Below are 20,988 nucleotides of genomic sequence, written 5' to 3' on the forward strand. Positions count from 1 at the left end.
GTGGAGTGCTCCCTCCAGGTTGGGAGTGAGTTGCTGCCCCAAGTGAAAGAGTTCAAGTATCTTGGGGTCTTGTTCATGAGTGATGATAAAATGGAGTGTGAGATGGACAGGCGGATTGGAGCAGCGTCAGCAGTAATGTGGGCATTGTACCGGTCCGTCATGGTGAAGAAGGATCTGAGCCGGAAGGCAAAGCTTTCAATTTATCAGTCTACATTCCAACACTCACCTATGGTCATGAGCTTTGGGTAGTGACAGAAAGGATGAGCTCGTGGATACAAGTGGCTGAAATGAGCTTTCTCCGTAGGGTGGCTGGGCTCACCCTTAGTGATAGGGTGAGGAGCTCAGACATCCGGAGGGATCTTGGAGTAGAAGTGCTGCTCATTCATGTTGAAAGGAGTCAGCTGAAGTGGTTCAGACATCTGAATAGGATGCCTCCTTTGGAGGTTTTCCAGGCACATCCAACTGGGATGAGACCTCAGGGTAGACCCAGAACACACTGGAGAGATTATATATCTCATCTGGCCTGGGAGTGCCTTGGGATCCCCAGGAGGAACTGGAAAGTGTTGCTGGGGAGAGGGACACCTGGAATACCCTGCTTAGCTCTTTTTTTTTTTTTAAAGACTAGGGGAAAAAAAACAAGATTGTATATTGCTGCAATTTTATGTGGGTTTTTTTTTTCTGCTTGCGCCATGATCAGGAAAATGGAGGCTAACATACAGCATCATATTCATATCCAGCCCATTGAATTTTATAGTTTGTTCTGATAATTCTGTTTTTGTTTATTCTGTTTCCCTGTTTAGTTCCATGTCATGAATCTTGTGATGGACATTGCTGGGGACCGAGCAGAGACAGCTGTCAGACTTGTGGGTTTCTCCACTTCCATTTACTTGCGCGCACACACACACACACACACACACACACACACACACACACACACACACACACACACACACACAAAAGCTATCTATCCCTGTTCTGTCATCTTTCAGTAAGTGTGTCTTTTTGTCTTTCTGTATAACACACACTTACATTCAGCCAGTCTCTTTATCTCTTTCAGTGACTAAACTAGTGTGTGCACCCCAGTGTAATGGCCGCTGTTTTGGCCGAAGCCCTAGTGAATGTTGCCACATTGAGTGTGCAGGAGGCTGCACAGGGTCAGAGGACACTCACTGCTTTGTAAGTTAAAACACATTCAACATGTTCCTAACTATGGTATTGAAATAACCAATTGTTTATAAAAAAGTGCTTTTCAAATGGGAGACAACAGCATTATTTTCAGTGCCCCACACCTCAGCTGGCTAATGAAGCATCTATAAATAGAAAATAATCCTAATAAAGGGCTGAATCAAGTACAAGGTTTATGAATCACCAGTGAAAAATATTAAGTTGTGTGTGTGTGTGTGTGTGTGTGTGTGTGTGTGTGTGTGTGTGTGTGTGTGTGTGTGCAGGCCTGCAGGAATTTCAATGATTCTGGCTCCTGCGTGCCTCAGTGTCCTCAGGGCGTGATATACAATAAAGCGACGTTTAAACTGGAGCCAAACCCAAATGAGAAATATCAGTATGGCTCGGTCTGTATCACCCAGTGCCCCCGTAAGTACTGTTACACTCCTCTTCATTTGATTATTTCAGCTATCTGAATATTTCAACCTTTTTAAAAGGAACCTTTTCATTGTCCAAATGTTTTTTGACACATAAGCCCTCAGAGTTATCAGGTGTGATGATATTTGTGCCACTGAATAAATGTAACCACCAATTAATTCCATGATGAATTAATAAATTATTTGTCAAATCAGCAAATAAAACAAAAAAGAGATGTACAAATTGATGGAGGGTTAGCTAAAATGCGTGGAATTAATCCATAATTTGATCATTTCAAAAGGAGTTAAAAGCAAATGTAATAAATTAATTTTGAAAAAGAATGAATAAATTGATATTTTTTCATCATATGATAAACATGTCTACACTTTTAGATCCATTAGTAGTAGTAGTAGTAGTAGTAGTAGTAGTCAGGGATCAGAGAAAAGTGTACAAACTATTAAATATGATGACCTGAAGGTACCTGTTCTGTCTTTCTCAATCTCTTTTAGCTAACTTTGTGGTAGATGGAAGTTCATGTGTGAGCAGCTGCCCTTCAAATAAAATGGAGGTGGATAAGAAAGGAGTAAAAAGGTGTGAACCATGTGGTGGCCTTTGTCCGAAAGGTAACACACACACACACACACACACACACACACACACACACACACACACACACACACACGCACAGACACACACTCATAGAGAGAGAGAGAGAGCAAACAGTGAATCAATTCATAACACAGAGGCAGCTTAATGCAATCTCAGAGGCTTTCAAGTTCATGAACTTGAATATAAGTTCATGCTCATGCAATTCAGTTCAATGAGTTCTCTCTCTTGTGCTCTCTCTTTCTCTCTCTCTCTCTCTCTCTCTCTCTCTCTCTTTCTCTCTCTAGTGTGTGAAGGTACTGGCTCAGCCACCAGGCAGACAGTTGACTCTCGGAACATAGACAGTTTCATAAACTGCACTAAAATTCAGGGCAGCCTCCATTTCCTCATCACAGGCATTCATGGGTGAGTGATGCTAAAGCTTGGCAGGCCAAATTCAGATAAACACTGTCATGATTTAAAGTGTACGTACATAAATGATGTATGATGAGAATGCAGGCATGTGTGTCTGTAACCTGCTTCTGACTCACAGTGATCCATATAACAACATCTCAGCTCTTGACCCCAAGAAGCTCGAAATCTTCAGCACTGTTAGAGAAATCACAGGTTTGTGTGTGCATCTATCTGATAAGTGCATGCAGTTCTTGCACTGTTGCTAGTCTACGATGCATGACATTCATTTGTTCACTTGCCAGATTTTCTGAGTATACAGTCATGGCCTGAAGAGATGGATGATCTGTCAGTGTTCTCCAATCTGGCAACGATACAAGGCCGAAATCAGTACAAGTAAGAGATGGCCTTCATGTGTTCATGCCTGTGTACATCTTAGCTCTGTGTTTGTATGGCAAAACTTTTGGAAGCAACATTAACAGTAACAGTAAACAAAACAGTAAATATTTTTTCAAGTGATAATAGACAGTGATTATATTTATTACCATCGGTTTTGTATTTCTTTGCTACCTGATTATCATCAAGGTTTTATTAGCAGAATCAGTTGTTTTAAATTAGGAGTTTGTAAAATATTAACCACTGATCAATGTAACAAACTGTTTTCACTAAATGCTTTTCAAATATAATACTTTAATCTAAGTGTGTATCACTACAAAGAAGTCAGTTTGGAAATAATATGGTTAATGTGTGTAAAATGACTGGATTGATTTTTCGTAGTGCTGACCTCTGATAAACTAGATACAGTATAGTATTTTAGAGGTATATTTCTTCATGTGTTTCACATCCTGAATGTCTACCCTGTCTACATCTCTCCTTCTTCATCATCTCTATCTAATCCATGTTTTATTTGTCACTACTTCCCCTGTCAGAGGAGTGAGGATTAAAAGGTAGGATTCCTTCACCTGACTAACATATTTCACCTCCTGCCTGATCAAACAGAAACCTTAGAACTGTATGTTTCCATGGGTGAAAAAATAGCTGGATTATATTCTGTTTGTCACTACGTGACTCCTGTGTTAATTATAGTGCATGGTTTTCACCTGGGTATTTCATTGCTTTCACTGGATTTGGGTGTGTGTTAGATTGCAGCGGAAACGTTTCAGTTTGATCAACTTCAATACAAATACCATTTACACTTTAAATACAATTCTCTTGTGAGGTAAATTGGGCATTTCCATACTTGGTATGTATCTTCTCTATCTCACTGATGGGCTTATACTGCTTTCATGCTTGCTTTTTGATGATGGTGCAAGGCCAGTGGGTGGTGGACAACTAAGGAGTCTTTATCTGTGATTTGTGAATCATAAACACCTACTTAGATAAACAGTACTCTCCTGAAAAAAACTTGTTTCTGTCACTAGGGGCTACTCTCTGCTGGTGATGAGAATCCCTACACTAAAATCATTGGGGCTGCGATCTCTGAAGAGGATCAATGATGGTGGCATCTATATCGCACAGAACCAACAGCTGTGCTACCACCATACTGTCAACTGGACATGCCTGTTTGGCCAACGTCCCCAGCGCCAGCAGAAAGGCCTTGACATCAGAGATAACCGCTCTCAAGATAAATGTAGTAAGTGTGTGTGCATTGATCTACTTTTTAATATATCCAAGCCTAGGCAACACAAAAATAGTATTCTGTTGGAGTGTATTTTATCCCGCAGTCCCCAGAATGGCAAAAAAAAAATCTAATAATGACCTGACATTCTCAGTTTCATTTAGATAAAATTAAATCCACTGTATAATGTCTATAATATAATAGGAAAAAGCTACTCACATACTGTGATGCATACCAGTCTCAAAGGTGTGTGTGAACTGTGATGAGACAGTGATAGTAGCACCTGTATGTGTGTGTTGCTGATAAACAGTCAGTGAGGGCCATGTGTGTGATCCACTGTGTTCGTCCAATGGCTGTTGGGGTCCAGGACCAGACGAGTGTCTCTCATGTAAGAACTACAGCAGAGGAGGAACTTGTGTGCCACACTGCAGCTTCTTAGAAGGGTTAGTTTTTGTTTGTTTGTGTGTGTGTGTGTGTGTGTGTGTGTGTGGGGGGGGGGGGGGGGGGGGGGGTGTATTTGAACTTCTCTCTTTATAGGAGGTAAACTATGACTGGAAACATCCAAAAAGAGGTATCTTATTAACATCTGTCTTATTATGGGCTAGTTTTGTTCATTATCTCTAGCCGCTTTATCCTGTTCTACAGGGTCGCAGGCAAGCTGGAGCCTATCCCAGCTGACTACGGGCGAAAGGCGGGGTACACCCTGGACAAGTCGCCAGGTCATCACAGGGCTGACACATAGACACAGACAACCATTCACACCTACGGTCAATTTAGAGTCACCAGTTAACCTAACCTGCATGTCTTTGGACTGTGGGGGAAACCGGAGCACCCGGAGGAAACCCACACGGACACGGGGAGAACATGCAAACTCCACACAGAAAGGCCCTCGCCGGCCACGGGGCTCGAACCCGGACCTTCTTGCTGTGAGGCGACAGCGCTAACCACTACACCACCATGTCGCCGGGCTAGTTTTGTATTTTCTCCAAACGCACACAAGAACCAAATTAAAACCTAATTAATGAAGTTAAAATTATAGTTTAATGCAGTTATAGTTATTGCCAAAGCAATTCATTCTCCAGTGTCAAACCACTGTAAATATATTGTCACTACAGTGCTTTGCTGACTGTGCTACATATGGAGACATTTTTGCATTTCTCATGACAGGGAAAAGAGGGAGTTTGCCGGGCCAAATGGAGAATGTCTGCCATGTCACTCTGAGTGTGCAGTGCAGGAGAACAGACACACCTGCAGTGGACCGGTACTGTGACCTCAATATCCATACCATGTTTTCCTGCATTTCTCACTTATCTCCTATGCACACTGCACTGTAAAAACATTTACACACTGTTCAGTATGTCCTGTAGGACTGTGATGTGAGTTGATTTGAAGAAGTTTTAAAATTAGCATAAAGTTAATTTTGAAGTGCTTAGTTGTTCCTTAAATATTACATGTGAAGTTGCTCATTTATATTGGTATATGTTCAAAGTAATCTCTCTTTCTCTGGTACTCTAGGGGGCAGATCAGTGTGCAGTGTGTGCGAGTCTGCAAGATGGGCCCAACTGTGTCTCTTCATGCCCACAAGGAGTTATGGGAGAAAAACGAGTTTTTGTTTATAAATTCCACGACACCCAAAATAAATGCCAGCTCTGTCATGCCAACTGCACCCGCGGGTGAGACTACAGTGTGAATTATACTGAGATATGGGGGGGTGAATAACACAGATGCATGTTTTTGTGTCACAATTTTAGACACTTAGTCTGCATATATTAGATTATAGAGGGGGGTTTTTTTTGGTACGTCAAGGTAAATTTCAGGCATTTTTAAGCAGTTAGGCGGAAACTCTGTCAGCATAAACACAAATCAATGACAGCTATCAAAGGAAATTACAGATCTAGAGCTTAATTTACAAATGCCTTTGACTGGAGACTTCTACAGAAATGTGTTTTGTGTAAATATTCACTGATTTTTCTCTTAAATATAACATTATATAAGCGTTATAACTGATCAAACTGGTTTTCTGTTCTTTTCTCCGTTCCTCAAAACTATTAGGTTGAAAGCACTGGAGTACACTTGCTTTAATATATAATACACAGAATACTTAACATTACATCCAATACATAGTAATTACTTTGAAACATTTATCTTTTCAGCACAGATAATGTCATGTTTGTGTTTGCTGTATTTTTTTTTAAATTATTATTCACATCAGGACGTCACATAGGTGCTACCTGTGATTCATGCTGCGTTGCCTTTGGGCTCAATCCTTAATTGCTGCCAGACCTGCTGCCACGTAGTCATAATTAAACCAAGTAACGTTTAAAACTAAATAGGACAGGATTACTTCAATACAGCAGATTCATTTTTATTTCTGTGTGTTTCAGGTGCACTGGCCCAAGTTTGAGGGACTGTTTGGAGTCCCCCAAGAGAGTGTCGTCTGGGTGTGTGTCCCCCTCTGCTGGTCAAAAGCACCCTTACATTATGTTTTTGTAAAGTACAATTAGTTAGGACTAATAATCTTTAGTGTGTGTGTGTGTGTGTGTGTGTGTGTGTGTGTGTGTGTGTGTGTAAACACAGGTTGCCAGTGACTGCCATTGTTCTGGGTGCCATAGCTTGTGTGCTGCTGGGATTCTTTGTGTTTGTGATGACTGCTCTATATCGCCGCAGTCTGGCCATCCGACGCAAACGTGCCATGAGGAGATATCTTGAGAGTGGAGAGGTTTGTATGCTTTCTTGTTAGCGTTTGTCTAAGAGACATATAAAAATGCTGTGGAAGGGAGGCAAAAAGTGCAAAAGTATTCTTCTAATAGTGCGTTGAAACTTAGAGAAACCTTTCCATAATATCTCTCATGAAATCACACAAGGCACATTTTCAATGAGTTTTTCAGAACCATGAACTTTTTCAGGAACTCGGTTATTTTGGCACATTTTTAAAAATGTAATTTTAGTTCCTGAATTTTAATTCCAGTTAATGATATAGTTCGGCGGCACAGTGGTGTAGTGGTTAGCACTGTCGCCTAACAGCAAGAAGGTCCTGGGTTCGAGCCCAGCAGCCGACAAGGGCCTTTCTGTGTGGAGTTTGCATGTTCTCCCCGTGTCTGCGTGGGTTTCCTCCAGGTGCTCCGGTTTCCCCCACAGTCCAAAGACATGCAGGTTAGGTTAACTGGTGGCTCTAAATTGACCATAGGTGTGAATCTATGTGTTGGCCCTGCGATGACCTGGTGACTTGTCCAGGATGTACCCCGCCTCTCACCCATAGTCAGCTGGGATAGGCTCCAGCTTGCTTGCAACCCTGTAGGACAGGATAAGCAGCTACAGATAATGGATGGATGGATGGATGGATGGATATACTGTAGGTCGGCAGCAGGGTGGTATAGTGGTTAGCACTGTTGCCTAACAGCAAGAAGGTTCTGGGTTCAAGCCCAGCGGCCGACAAAGGCCTTTCTGTGTGGAGTTTGCATGTTCTCCCCGTGTCTGTGTGGGTTTCCTCCAGGTGCTCTGGTTTCCCCCACAGTCCAAAGACATGCAGATTAGGCTAGTTGGTGGCTCTAAATTGACCGTAGGTGTGAAGGTGAGTGTGAATGGTTGTTTGTCTCTATGTGTCAGCCCTGTGATGACCTGGTGACTTGTCCAGGGTGTGCCCCGTCTCTCGCCCATTGTCAGCTGGGACAGGCTCCAGCTTGCCTGCAACCCTGTACAGGATAAGCAGCTACAGATGATGGATGGATGATATAGATCTTGTTCGAGAGTAGTAGCAGATTTCACAGAATGATTAACTTTCTTAACCTGCGTTTACATCAAGTAAAACAGCATGACTGGTAAAACAACATTGTAGACTCAACGATATTGAGTAATTTTTTACACATTTTTGGGAATACCTATACAATGAGGTGGGTATGACTAAATTTGCTGAAAATGGAGTTAATACCTGCAGAATGAAAGAAAAAACAATTCTGAAAACACATCTTTGTTCTCAGCATTTTCCACTGCTTTTGTTTTGTTGTACTTTCGTTGTTTCCTAAAATAACAGATCCTTTATGCTGTTTGCATCACATTGTCTATTTTACATAATGGTCATGTTGTATAGATCTTGTTGAGGAGAGTTGTACATTTAAATACTTAAGTACACTGATGTGTTCATGGGTTCACTTATTTGTCATTTTCATTTCTGCAGAGTTTTGAGCCATTGGATCCTGGGGAGAAAGGGACAAAAGTTCACACTCGCATTCTGAGACCATCTGAACTACGGAAGCTCAAACCTCTGGGTACAGGAGTGTTTGGTACTGTCCACAAGGTATTTATACCAAAATAAAGGAGTCTAATACCCTTCGGTCTTTAAACACTAATATCACACAACCTTATTTCTGTTTATTTCACAAATATTTCTCTCTGCTTTTCAGGGTCTGTGGATTCCAGAAGGAGACACAGTAAAAATTCCTGTAGCCATAAAGACTATTCAGGATCGGACTGGTCGGCAGGCTTTCCAGGAAGTTACAGATGTAAGACACACACACAGAATCCCCTTCGAAAGTTTTGGAACGGCAAGGCCACTTCTTTTGTTTTTGCTATACATTGGAGAATTTGGATTTGAGATTAAAGCATGAACATGAGACAATAGAATTTCAGCTTTCATTTCCTGATACTGTATTTACATCTGGATGTGTTACACAACCTAAAACTTGGCACCTTTTGAACCCACCAATATTTTTGAGTAGTCAAAAGTATTGGAACATGGAACTGACAGATATTTCTTAGTACACAGGTGCGCCCTGTTAGACTGATTGTTTAAACATTTAATAGCTTGAATATCTACTCTTGGTTTGAGCCCTTGGTTTCACCTGTGAAGATTGCATTTAATATTCAAAAAGATAAACCAACATGATGACCAGAGAGCTGTCTATGGGAGAAAAGCAAGCCATTTTAAAGTTGGACATTCTAGAATGTCCTGAAATTGGAAAGTTTTAGACTAGCCAAGTCATTCTGTGGGTCTCTGGCTTGATGCAGTTATTGCAAGCAAGGGATATGTAACCAAATATTAAGTGTTATTTACTTTAATTAACTTTAAGTCTATCTGTTCCTATACTTTTGCTCACTTAAAAATTGGGTGGTCTGCCTCCAAAGTTGTCGTGTTGTTTAACACATCTAGACATAAATATCAGAAAATTAAAGTATAAATTCTGATCTATCTTTTGATCTCAAACCCAAATGTCTTGAGTGTATAACAAAATAATTGGCCTTGCCTTTCCAATACTTTCAAAGGGGACTGTCTATCCTGAAATATTCTGAAATAATCATTAAGCTACATACAGATATGGTATAGACTCTTCAGATCCTTCGAAATCAGTCAGTCAAACAGCCATTTCTTGTGTCTCGTAGCACATGTTGGCAATGGGCAGTTTGGACCACCCCTACATTGTAAGGCTCTTAGGCATCTGTCCAGGTTCCTCTTTGGAGCTGGTCACTCAGTACATGCCACAGGGATCTTTACTGGGACATATCAGGCAGCGGAAGGACAATCTGAACCCACAGAGGCTGCTCAATTGGTGTGTGCAGATTGCCAAGGTGAGCTATCTGTGTGTTTGCATTTCTGTATGGGTATATATTTAATGCATGTAGTAAAGTATTATTTAATGAATAAGGAATGTGCTGTAATAGGAACTCAATCAAAAGTCAAACTCACACCAGAGTCTGGTCTTCCCAGGCAGTCTCCTGTCCCAGTACTAATTAACTCTTTAAGGCATATGGGTACAGCGCCAATCTCTGTTTCGATAGTCTTCAGCCTCTCACCTATACAGCTGGGGTTACAGTGGAGGGCTAGTCCTCTGGTAATGGCGAAAGTTTGACTTCCCCACTCACATCTGTATTGCAGCATGCCTTGCCAGACAGTAGTAGGTACCATTTTTATGATGGTCTTTGGTATGACCCGACCATGAGTAGGACTCGCGATCTCCCACTCGAGAGGCGGACACACTAACCATTAGGCCAACTCGCGGTCGTAATAGGAACTGACATTATATGAATTATTTTCCTATAATATCACTTCCTAAAATGGTTTATTCTTCTTATCCCCTTCAGACACAAGGAAAAATGCTATGGGACTTCATGTGTGCAATTATACACAGTATGTCCAAAAGGGATTTATACCACAGCAGTTTACCAAGAGATTTGTACTCATTTAAGACCAATATGTCTGGTTTATCAGGTTATAAGTTAAATTCAGTGTTGTGGAACATCCAGAAAAAATGTCAGCACCTGTTATCTTTTTTTGTTGTTGCAGTTGTAAACATTCATTCCCTTCCCAGCCTCCCTTCTTCTCTCTCCCTGGAAGTTAATCAGGGAAAAAAAAATCCACCCCAGAAAACCTACTGAGCATTATAAAGTGCTGACAATGGAGACGCTTTCATAAAGGTTGAATAAATGTATCCTCGCAGAAAGCTACACCATGTCAAAGATTGTACTTTTTTTTTAAAAATCAGTTTATTATTATAGTTAGATGAAGCGCAACAGGTGCAATAATATAAACCTGTGATATAAATTGCAGCCAGCACTATTGCCGGGTTCCTACAGAAAATTAATCAAAACCTTCTGACTGATCAGATTTGAAAATTCAAAATGGCTGTGGTATAATAATAATAATAATAATAATAATAATAGTTGTTGGCTCCTTCGATCTCAAAAGATCATGGTGATCTGCGCCAGGGGTCATCCATCAATTGTCGAGTTGCAGCACCTAGACTGTATAGGCCGATGCGTGAGCCGCACGGTCTGCTACAGTTGCTGCAGGTGAAGTTGCTTAGTCGGGTGTCTGTTAATGCCGTCAGCAGTCTCCGCTGTCGTCGGAGCCTCCTCTCCCCCCATCGGGTCCCTCTCCTTTCCTCGGCTTCACCACCGACGGCCTTGGTGGTGGACCGCCAGCCGGCGCGGTCTGAGGCCACCGTCTACAGGGTTGAAGCCGCCTGCCCTCAGGCCGCGCTTGCACAAGTCCTTATAGCGTAGTGCAGGTCGTCCTGTGGGTCTGGAGCCTGTGGCCAGCTCACCATACAGCACGTCCTTTGGGATGCGGTCGTCGTCCATGCGGCTGACGTGGCCTAGCCAGCGCAGGCATCTCTGGATCAATAATAATAATAATAATAATAATAAGTACATCATTCATTAAAATATTTTAAATCTCATCATCTCTTGCCACTTTATCCTGTTCTACAGGGTCGCAGGCAAGCTGGAGCCTATCCCAGCTGACTACAGGCGAAAGGCGGGGTACACCCTGGACAAGTTGCCAGGTCATCACAGGGCTGACAGACACAGACAACCATTCACACTCACACCTACGGTCAATTTAGAGTCACCAGTTAACCTAACCTGCATGTCTTTGGACTGTGGGGGAAACCGGAGCACCCGGAGGAAACCCACGCGGAGAACATGCAAACTCCACACAGAAAGGCCCTCGCCGGCCACGGGGCTCGAACCCAGGACCTTCTTGCTGTGAGGCAACAGCGCTAACCACTACACCACCATGCCGCCCTAGTTTAAGTCATAAATAAATATATTCAACAATATATGTATATTTTAACTTAATTGTGGACAACCTAGTAGTTTTTTTTATGTCTTTGTATCCAAATAGACTTAACTGACAGTTCTGTCTTTCCCCTCACTGCCTCTTTTCCTCTGGATCTTTTTGTCTCTCATCTGCTTCTTCTCTATCTCAGGGTATGTATTATCTTGAAGAGCAGAGGATTGTCCACAGGAACCTAGCTGCCCGGAACATCCTTCTCAAGAGTGACTTTGTGGTCCAAATTGCCGACTATGGCATTGCTGACCTGTTTTACCCAGACAACAAGAAAAGTTTCTATGATGTGAAGGCAAACCAGACACCAATCAAATGGATGGCCCTTGAGAGTATTTTGTTCTGCAGATATACACATCAGAGTGATGTATGGAGCTATGGTGAGTACGTGCGTTTGTGTTCAAAAGAGTTCAGTTCAAGAGAGACATTCAGGCCCTGTCCACACGGCAACGGATTCAGGTGAATCTGATAAAATTGTTTATCGTTTCGGCCTGGCATCCACACGGCACCGGCGTTTTGGGTGCCCCAAAACGAAATCTTTTGAGAACGGGTTCCAGAGTGGAAAAATCTGGCAACGGCGCCGTTGCGAAGTCGTCTGGATGAGTCGAACGGATTTGTTTACGATGACGTCACAACCACATGACTGTCAGTGCTTCACGCCGGGTAGAAGTGTAACGAACTCGATGCGAGTTGTCAACAAATCCTATAACTTGGTTCATGAAACGCGCTTACAAAATATTTTCACTGCTTTCCAAAAACAAAAACAATCCCGCCAGCAAAAATAGGGGAAAAAAAGGAGCAATCTCACCTCTTCAGATGTTGGTTTAAGTCCGACAATACATTCCTCAAAAAGGGCGTAGAAGAACAAAGTAATCCATCAACGTGTAGCATTCAATTTATTCCAGACCATTAAAGAATTCTGGAGGATATCAGAATGTTGGCGTACCGGCTTCCATCTACCCCCATTCATTCCTCTTTCCGCGTCTTTCGTTTTACGCTACTGATTAATAATCAAAACTTTATGTGTCTGATGCTACAGAAGAAGGGGTTTATGCGCATGCGTCTACTTCTTCTATTGTTCTGGTGTCTCCAATGGGACCATCTTACAGCGCACGTAGAGGTGTGGCATGTGTATTGCATCGTTTTCAGCAAGCGTTGCGTTGCCATATGTACCTGATATTTTACTGATCCATTGCCCATGGTCAAATCTCGTTGCCGTTGTCGTGTGGATGTAGCCTCAGAAAGCAACTCTAATGTGTGTTTAATGGGCCATTTATTGCCATCTTCCCCCATGTGTAGGTGTAACTGTCTGGGAGATGATGTCATATGGGGCAGAGCCTTATGCTGCAATGAAACCACAGGAAGTTCCAGATCTGCTGCAGAAGGGCGAGCGTCTGTCTCAGCCTCAGATCTGCACAATTGAGGTCTACATGGTTATGGTAAAATGTACGTTGCTTCAATCACTTAAATTCTGGGACTATAAGAGAGAGGAGTGCTTAAAAGTGAACTCATCTCATTATCTGTAGCCGCTTTATCCTGTCCTACAGGGTCGCAGGCAAGCTGGAGCCTATCCCAGCTGACTACGGGCGAAAGGCGGGGTACACCCTGGATAAGTCGCCAGGTCATCACAGGGCTGACACATAGACACAGACAACCATTCACACTCACATTCACACCTACGGTCAATTTAGAGTCACCAGTTAACCTAACCTGCATGTCTTTGGACTGTGGGGGAAACCGGAGCACCCGGAGGAAACCCACGCGGACACGGGGAAAACACGCAAACTCCACACAGAAAGGCCCTCGCCGGCCACGGGGCTCGAACCCGGACCTTCTTGCTGTGAGGCGACAGCGCTAACCACTACACCACTGTGCCGCCCCTGCTTAAAGTGATATTATAGCGTAATATATAAAACATTACACACAGTAACAAAAGCCAAACATATAGACCAGGTTCATGATTTCCTTGACCAGGTTTCTTCTTGTCTCGCTTATGTTACAGACCTGACAATATTACGACCTCAAGTCATAAGACAGATTTTTGAAAATCTATACCATGAGGCCATGTAAATCATGAACTAGAAAACAGTGCATACTAAGCAAGAAACCCAGATACAAATCAGATGGTTCAAAATTGGTACAGTTTATAAAATAAATAATTTTATTAATGAGTGAACATCTTAAAAATAATTTTTAACATAATGCCAAGATGACATTCAAGATAATGACATTTTATTTAGACTGTATTTTAAGAAAATTGTGTGTCTGCATTTTCAGGAGTGGTTGTGTTAAAACTCCAATACGGTATAACTGTAAACACCGTCACAATGATTTTAATAAAACGCAACTTCTGTGAATTAAATGAAAATATAATAAAGACATTATTTTAAACTGTATTATATTTTATATTTTAACTGCTTTTTCTTTTAACTACTGTAGTGGTGGGACGTTTACCTGCAGTTGATAAATGAGAAACCAGAGAAAACTATGAGGATCTTTAAATTTTTTGTGGTAGTTATGAACTATAAACACAGCTGTTGTATTTGTCTTAATGCATAACATCTTGGCAAACCAATGCACAATGGTTTCTGAACAGCATAAAGCTGTTTTTATTTCTTTTTCATAGATTAGTCAGGGATATTCCCATTATTTACAGAAAGTTTTTGTGTGGAGCTTTATTTACTGACTCTAATGTTCATTATGAAACATCACTGTAAAACTTAATGTATTTGATTCTCCTGGCAGGCTGGATGATTGATGAGAACGTTCGACCAAGTTTCAAAGAGTTAGCGAATGAGTTCAGTCGTATGGCTCGAGACCCTCCCCGGTACCTTGTCATCAAAGTAAGGCATCAAATTAATCTAACAGAATACTTTAAATGAATGATTTCAGTCAGTGCGTTTACATGCACATAGAGAAAATCGAATTTCTGCCATAGCTCAACTGAAATCGAAATTCTAAATGCCATGGAAACACCTTAGCTCGGCTGAAATCGAACCAAACTGGATTTCTCGTAATCGAGTTTCGCGACCTAGATTATGCGATTGTAGCCGAGCTACTTAGTGCATGTAAACCCTATCGAGCTACGTAGTCGAGCTACTTACTTCAGCACTGCCTCTTCCGGAAGTGACGAGTGACGAGACCACAAGCGGGAAACACAACAGCCTCGGTCGGCATGACAACAGTAGTAGAAACGTGCACTTCTGGAGCAATGAGGAGATAGAGTTCATGCTCATTCAGCTTAAGGAGTTGAAAATATATATCTCATCTCATCATCTCTAGCCGCTTTATCCTTCTACAGGGTCGCAGGCAAGCTGGAGCCTATCCCAGCTGACTACGGGCGAAAGGCGGGGTACACCCTGGACAAGTCGCCAGGTCATCACAGGGCTGACACATAGACACAGACAACCATTCACACTCACATTCACACCTACGCTCAATTTAGAGCCACCAGTTAACCTAACCTGCATGTCTTTGGACTGTGGGGGAAACCGGAGCACCCGGAGGAAACCCACGCGGACACGGGGAGAACATGCAAACTCCACACAGAAAGGCCCTCGCCGGCCCCGGGGCTCGAACCCAGGACCTTCTTGCTGTGAGGCGACAGCGCTAACCACTACACCACCGTGCCGCCCGAAAATATATATATATATATATATATATATATATCGATGTTGCTGTCCTCGTCATCGTTCTTCTTGTGAACACGGAACTGATAACTTTGTTTATACTCTTGAATAGCTCTTCTTCATGACGACAACCGGAAGTGTACCAACAGGATGGGGCGTGTAGCGCCACCTGTGGCTCGGGTGCACAATGTACCTCACACAATAGCTCGATTTCCTTGTGTGCATGCAGGATTGGATTTCTCTGGCACCCCTGCTGGGACCCTTAGCTCGATTACCGACAGTAGCTCGATTTGGATGTGCATGTAAACGCACTGATAGTATAGACATTTAAATGTTTATGCATATGTAACTACAGCAATGACAGCAGGCTTATTACATTTTTAAATTCTACTTTAACAGGGAGGGTGCACTGCTCCTGATCCTGCCTCTGACGAGCCACACTATCGTAACACTCAAGTGGACATTCTGGGTGTGGGGCTGGAGGACCAAGAGGATGAGGCACTGGAAGATGGCATGACCACGCCTCCAGTGTACCTTACGCCATCAAGAAGTCTTTCTAGATTGCGGGTGGATACCAACAGGGTGAGAAACCCATTTGTTAAATATAAAAAAACAAAATTAAACAGCCAGCAAGGTGGAAGAATGAACAGACATATTCTGACCTGAGTGATGTTTCAATACATGCGAGTTACTGTGACCAAAATCAGTTTGCTTCTGTCCTTTTAACATTTCCTAATATGACCATGTTTTATTTTACGTAGGCCAGTCTCACCCCTGCTGGTTACCTCCCAATGACCCCAAGTGTAGAGGGCTCTATGCAGGTACGTCTCAATGTGGAATAGTGTCTACCGTGAATGAAATGAATGCGTTCTTTGCATGATGTTGTCTTCACGTTAGTGTATATGACACACAGTGTTCCTTGTTTTGCTGCAGACCGTGTGGCCACCACGTTCACGCCTCAACTCTACACGCACTATTTCTGAGAGTTCTGAGGGGCATGGCACCCTGGTAGAACTGGAAATGAATGAAGACGCACCGTTGGCTGGCACCCTAAGAGGTGGGCAACGTCGGGAGGACAGTGCCTATATGTCTCAGAGGGACAGCCTATCAGGCCCTCCCGACACACCCATTCCTGACACGCCGTCTCCATGTACTGAGGGAGAGGAAGACCAAAATGGATATGTATTGCCAGGACTAAGTGACAGTTCAGATAAAGGTGAGTGAAAATAATTGTGTCTTGCATTTGTGTTTTTGCGTCTCACCATTCATTTCAATTATTTAATAACCACAGTTAGGGATAATAATAATAATAATAATAATAATAATAATAATAATAATAAGTCTTACAACATCTTCCATCCTTTTCTCTTTAGACACTATGTGTTCCGTGCCTTCCCGTGTGACATTGTCTAATGGGAGGTTATCGATGGGTCATTCATGTGAACTTTTAGAGGAGCCTGACTGTGGTGAGGAAGAATATGAATACATGAACAATCAAAACATCCCCCTCAAACACACCACAGGCCAGAGCCAAAACTGCTGTCAGCTATCAAACCGCAATTTCAGTATACACAAACCTCCAGCTGCCAATCACAGGTTTTCTATGGAAGGCACCGAAAGCAGCGGAGGCCTCTCTCAGTCCTCCTTGGATGAAAGAAGTCGTAGCAATGCTGACCTTCCATTCAGCGAAGCAGAGTATGCAGAAACCAACCTGAACCAGGAACTTCAGTATGAATATATGGATATTCGTAGTGGTGCAGGGGTCACGGCACCAAACACTAATCCCAGAACGGACCTCCCAAGACAAGGAAGCCATATTTCTTCTAAGAAATCTCTTGAGAAAGACGAGTGGGAAGAGGAAGAGTATCAGTATACAAACCGCCAGCCAAGGTTGAGGCGCTCGCTCATGGTTCACGGCTCGATGGAGGGGGGGGCAGAGGTGTATGAATATGAAGAAATGGACTCTCAGGTTGCAGGGGGAAACTCTGGAGCTGAATACCAGAACCTCCAGGAAGCAGGAGAAGAAGAGGAGACCCAGGGGCAGCCCCGTCATGGAGTCAGGCCATACGTTAAAGCGCATGCAGGAATGGGAAAGGGCAAGGACGGAGCAGACAGGTGTTTCGACAATCCTGACTACTGGCACAGTCGACTGTTTTCTAAAGCAAAGGCAGTGCGAACATAAATAAAATGGGAGGAAGTTGATAAAATTTGATAGGATACAAGAGTGAAATTAGGATGGAACCAAGCAGAAACATTCCATATAAAGAACAAAAAAAGAAATAAAAGCGATCAGCAAAAGTTATGAAAAAGTACTAATTTGTAAAGCACTAAGAATATTCTTGTCGAAAACAAACTTGGCAATAAATAATAGTGTATATGTATAGTAGCATATGAGAGAGCCTCTGAAATTACTATCACGCATTCCTATACTTTTGAATTATTTTTATATTTTGTTGAAATGTAGCAAAGAACTCCAGTACCAGTAAAAGAAATTTTACAGCTAGTATACTGACCATTCGCCCATAGTCAGCTGGGATAGGCTCCAGCTTGCCTGCGACCCTGTAGGACAGGATAAAGCGGCTACAGATAATGGATGGATGGATGTACTGACCATATACGTGTGTGTGTATGTATGTGTGTGTGTGTATGTGTGTGTGTATGAACCTCAGTGAATATTAAAACAGCCAACCGACCTCAGGATGCAAAGCAGTCTTTATTTTTTGCTTTCAACCGTCTTTATTTTTAACTGAAGGCAACTATTGATTCTGTGTATATAGTTTCTTTCTTTCTTTGTTTCTTCTTTTTTTTTTTAAATGATTATGTCTGTTACAGGTGCTTAGTCAGTCTCCTTCAGTTTCACCATGGCAGCTCATATTGCATCACATGACAAACTTAACAGTGAGTCAGGGATGAATGCTTTTTGATACTAATTTTCTTTCTGTAATTGTGTTTTTATTACAATATGCTTTGTGGTGATGTCATTTTATACATACTGTACAGTCTGTCAGAAATCAGTTTTTACTTCATCATATATGAAATAAATGTTATATTGTTGAATAATGTGTTGTATTTATTTGTAACATCTTCTTCTGGCTGCTCCCAATTAGGGGCCACCACAGCGGATCTTTCGTCTCCGTCGCTCCCTGTCTTCTGCATCTTTCTCTACCACACCAACCACTTTCATGTCCTCTCTCACCACATCCATGTATCTCCTCTTTGGCCTTCCTCATTTTTGTTTGCCTGGCAGCTCCATCCTCAACATTCTCCTTCCAACATGCTCTGCATCTCTTCTCAGGATGTGCCCATACCATCTCAGTCTCATCTCTCTTAGCTTAATTCCCAAGCTCTCCACATGTGCTGTCCCTCTGATGTGCTCGTTCCTTATCCTGTCCAACCTCCCATCGCAAACCTTAACATCCTCAACTCCGCCACCTCCAACTTTGCCTCCTGTCTCTTCGTTAAGGATACGGTCTCCAATCCATCCATCACAGCTGATCTCACTACGGTCTTATACATATCACCTTTCACTTTTGCTGGGACTTTCCTATCACAAATGACTCCCGAAATCCTTCTCCAACTGCTCCACCCTGCCTGCACTCTCTTTCTCACCTCACTATCGCAGCCCCCATTTTCCTGCACAGTTGACCCCAGGTACTTGAATTCACCAACTTTCTTTACGTCTACTTGCATCTTCACTACACTCTCATCCCCATTCTCATTGATGCACATGTATTCTGTTTTGCTCCTGCTCACCTTCATTCCTTTTCGTTCCAATGCATCCCTCCATCTCTCCAAACCCAACTCAACCTCCTTTCTACTTTCACCACATATCACAATATCATCCGCAAACATCATGTTCCATGGTGACCCTTGCCTCGCTTCGTCCGTCAAGCTATCCATCACTATGGCAAACAAGAAAGGACTCAAAGCAGATCCTTGATGGATTCCCACTTTCACCTTGAACCATTCAGTCATTCCAACTGCACACCTCACTGCTGTTTCACTGTTCTCATACATGTCTTGCACCACTCTGATATACTTCTCATTCACTCCACACTTCCTCATACAATACCATAACTCATCTCTTGGCACTCTATCGTATGCCTTCTCCAGGTCTACAAACACACAATGTAGCTTTCTCTGGCCTTCTCCATTAACATTCTTAAAGCAAAAATTGCATCCGATGTGCTCTTCCTTGGCATAAACCCATACTGCTGTTCACAGATTGAGAAGAGAGGTAGCAATCTCGCCTCCAATACCCTCTCCCATAGCTTCATGGTGTGGCTCATCAATTTTATCCCTCTGTAATTACTGCAGCTCTGTACATCTCTCTTATTCTTGTATATTGGGACTAGCACACTCTTTCTACATTTTCTCATTCTCTAGGATCTTATTAAACAATCTCGTTAGGAAATCCACAGCCATCTGCAGGGGCATAGCTAGGATTTTCGGGGGGCAGCACACTGACTGGCAGCCTGAGTACATACCCACAGGTTTGTAAATTAAAAAATACATTGAATACATTTGAGAAAATAATGCAGTCTTTGCATCATTCTTTCATCTCATGTTGCAAGCTGTTGAGATGTCAGACAATGATTAGGCCAAATCAGCTTTATCTGGCAGTATATGGATAGCGGCTCGACATCTTACCCTAGTCAACCAATGCAGATCACTCTATTCTTGTTGTCTTACTGCTCATCAGCCAAGATGTTTCTAAGTAAAAGGCGTCATGGATAACGAATGACAAAGATGTCAATGATCTTGTCAATGTCGATTGCTCTGCCATCGTGTATTCTTCCATTGCTTATCTCTCTTCACGTCGAAAGAAGGAGGAAAGTTTCGCTTGTTTTGACATGGCAAATTATTAACACGAGGAAATACTCATAATTCGCAACTAAAAAGACTGCAGCTACACTGGCAGCTTGACCAGGCTTTCTAGTGCGATCGTGTTGCGCTTGCGCAACTCTGGGTTTTTGTGCCCAAACCACAGAAAATCCATACAAAGTTATAGAAACCCTAATGAGGCTGAGGTGACAATCTAGTTTAAAAAAAAAATTAGAAAAATTACACTGGCCGCTTTTCTAATATTCTTATGCAGCTATTGAAAAAATGTATGGTCTGACAAAGGGGGGGGGGGGGGGGGGGGGGGGGGGGTCACGGGCACTCCAGGACCCCCAGCTACGCCCCTGATCTGACCCAAACATCCAAAAAAAATGTTAGAAAAATTACAGTGGGCGCTTTTCTAATATTCTTAGGTGGCTATTGAAAAAATGTATGGTCTGACAAAGGGGGGAGTGGGGTCACGGGTACCCCAGGACCCCCCGCTATGCCCCTGATCGGACCCAAACATCCAAAAAAAGTTAGAAAAATTACAGTAGGCGCTTTTCTAATATTCTTATGCGGCTATTAAAAAAATGTATGGTCTGACAAAGGGGGGAGTGGGGTCACGGGTACCCCAGGACCCCCCCCCCGGCTACGCCCCTGATCGGACCCAAACATCCAAAAAAATGTTAGAAAAATTACAGTGGCCGCCCCTGATCTGACCCAAACACCTCCAAACCTCAGTTGGGATACCATCTGATCTGACTGCTTTCCCGGTAACAGAG

At 42.6% G+C, this 20,988-nt stretch overlaps 1 protein-coding gene across 1 annotated transcript in view; it reads left to right on the plus strand.

Moving 5' to 3' along the window:
* The window catches only part of erbb3a (erb-b2 receptor tyrosine kinase 3a), a 36,318-nt gene extending 17,876 nt beyond the window's left edge, over window positions 1-18,442 (plus strand). Inside the window, exons 5-28 of the mRNA XM_060919469.1 lie at window positions 801-863; window positions 1,058-1,176; window positions 1,449-1,590; window positions 2,088-2,201; window positions 2,472-2,589; window positions 2,717-2,790; window positions 2,880-2,970; window positions 3,504-3,521; window positions 3,996-4,207; window positions 4,503-4,635; window positions 5,360-5,453; window positions 5,708-5,865; window positions 6,577-6,633; window positions 6,770-6,911; window positions 8,367-8,486; window positions 8,593-8,691; window positions 9,569-9,754; window positions 11,896-12,133; window positions 13,053-13,199; window positions 14,499-14,596; window positions 15,782-15,964; window positions 16,144-16,203; window positions 16,316-16,598; window positions 16,756-18,442. Coding sequence (XP_060775452.1) covers window positions 801-863; window positions 1,058-1,176; window positions 1,449-1,590; window positions 2,088-2,201; window positions 2,472-2,589; window positions 2,717-2,790; window positions 2,880-2,970; window positions 3,504-3,521; window positions 3,996-4,207; window positions 4,503-4,635; window positions 5,360-5,453; window positions 5,708-5,865; window positions 6,577-6,633; window positions 6,770-6,911; window positions 8,367-8,486; window positions 8,593-8,691; window positions 9,569-9,754; window positions 11,896-12,133; window positions 13,053-13,199; window positions 14,499-14,596; window positions 15,782-15,964; window positions 16,144-16,203; window positions 16,316-16,598; window positions 16,756-17,564 — 3,758 coding nt within the window. The 3' untranslated portion in view covers window positions 17,565-18,442. The remainder of the gene's footprint in view (window positions 1-800; window positions 864-1,057; window positions 1,177-1,448; window positions 1,591-2,087; window positions 2,202-2,471; window positions 2,590-2,716; window positions 2,791-2,879; window positions 2,971-3,503; window positions 3,522-3,995; window positions 4,208-4,502; window positions 4,636-5,359; window positions 5,454-5,707; window positions 5,866-6,576; window positions 6,634-6,769; window positions 6,912-8,366; window positions 8,487-8,592; window positions 8,692-9,568; window positions 9,755-11,895; window positions 12,134-13,052; window positions 13,200-14,498; window positions 14,597-15,781; window positions 15,965-16,143; window positions 16,204-16,315; window positions 16,599-16,755) is intronic.
* Window positions 18,443-20,988: the final 2,546 nt, after the last annotated feature.

This window comes from Neoarius graeffei, chromosome 4, assembly GCF_027579695.1.
Source record: "Neoarius graeffei isolate fNeoGra1 chromosome 4, fNeoGra1.pri, whole genome shotgun sequence".
NCBI classification, from domain to species: domain Eukaryota; kingdom Metazoa; phylum Chordata; class Actinopteri; order Siluriformes; family Ariidae; genus Neoarius; species Neoarius graeffei.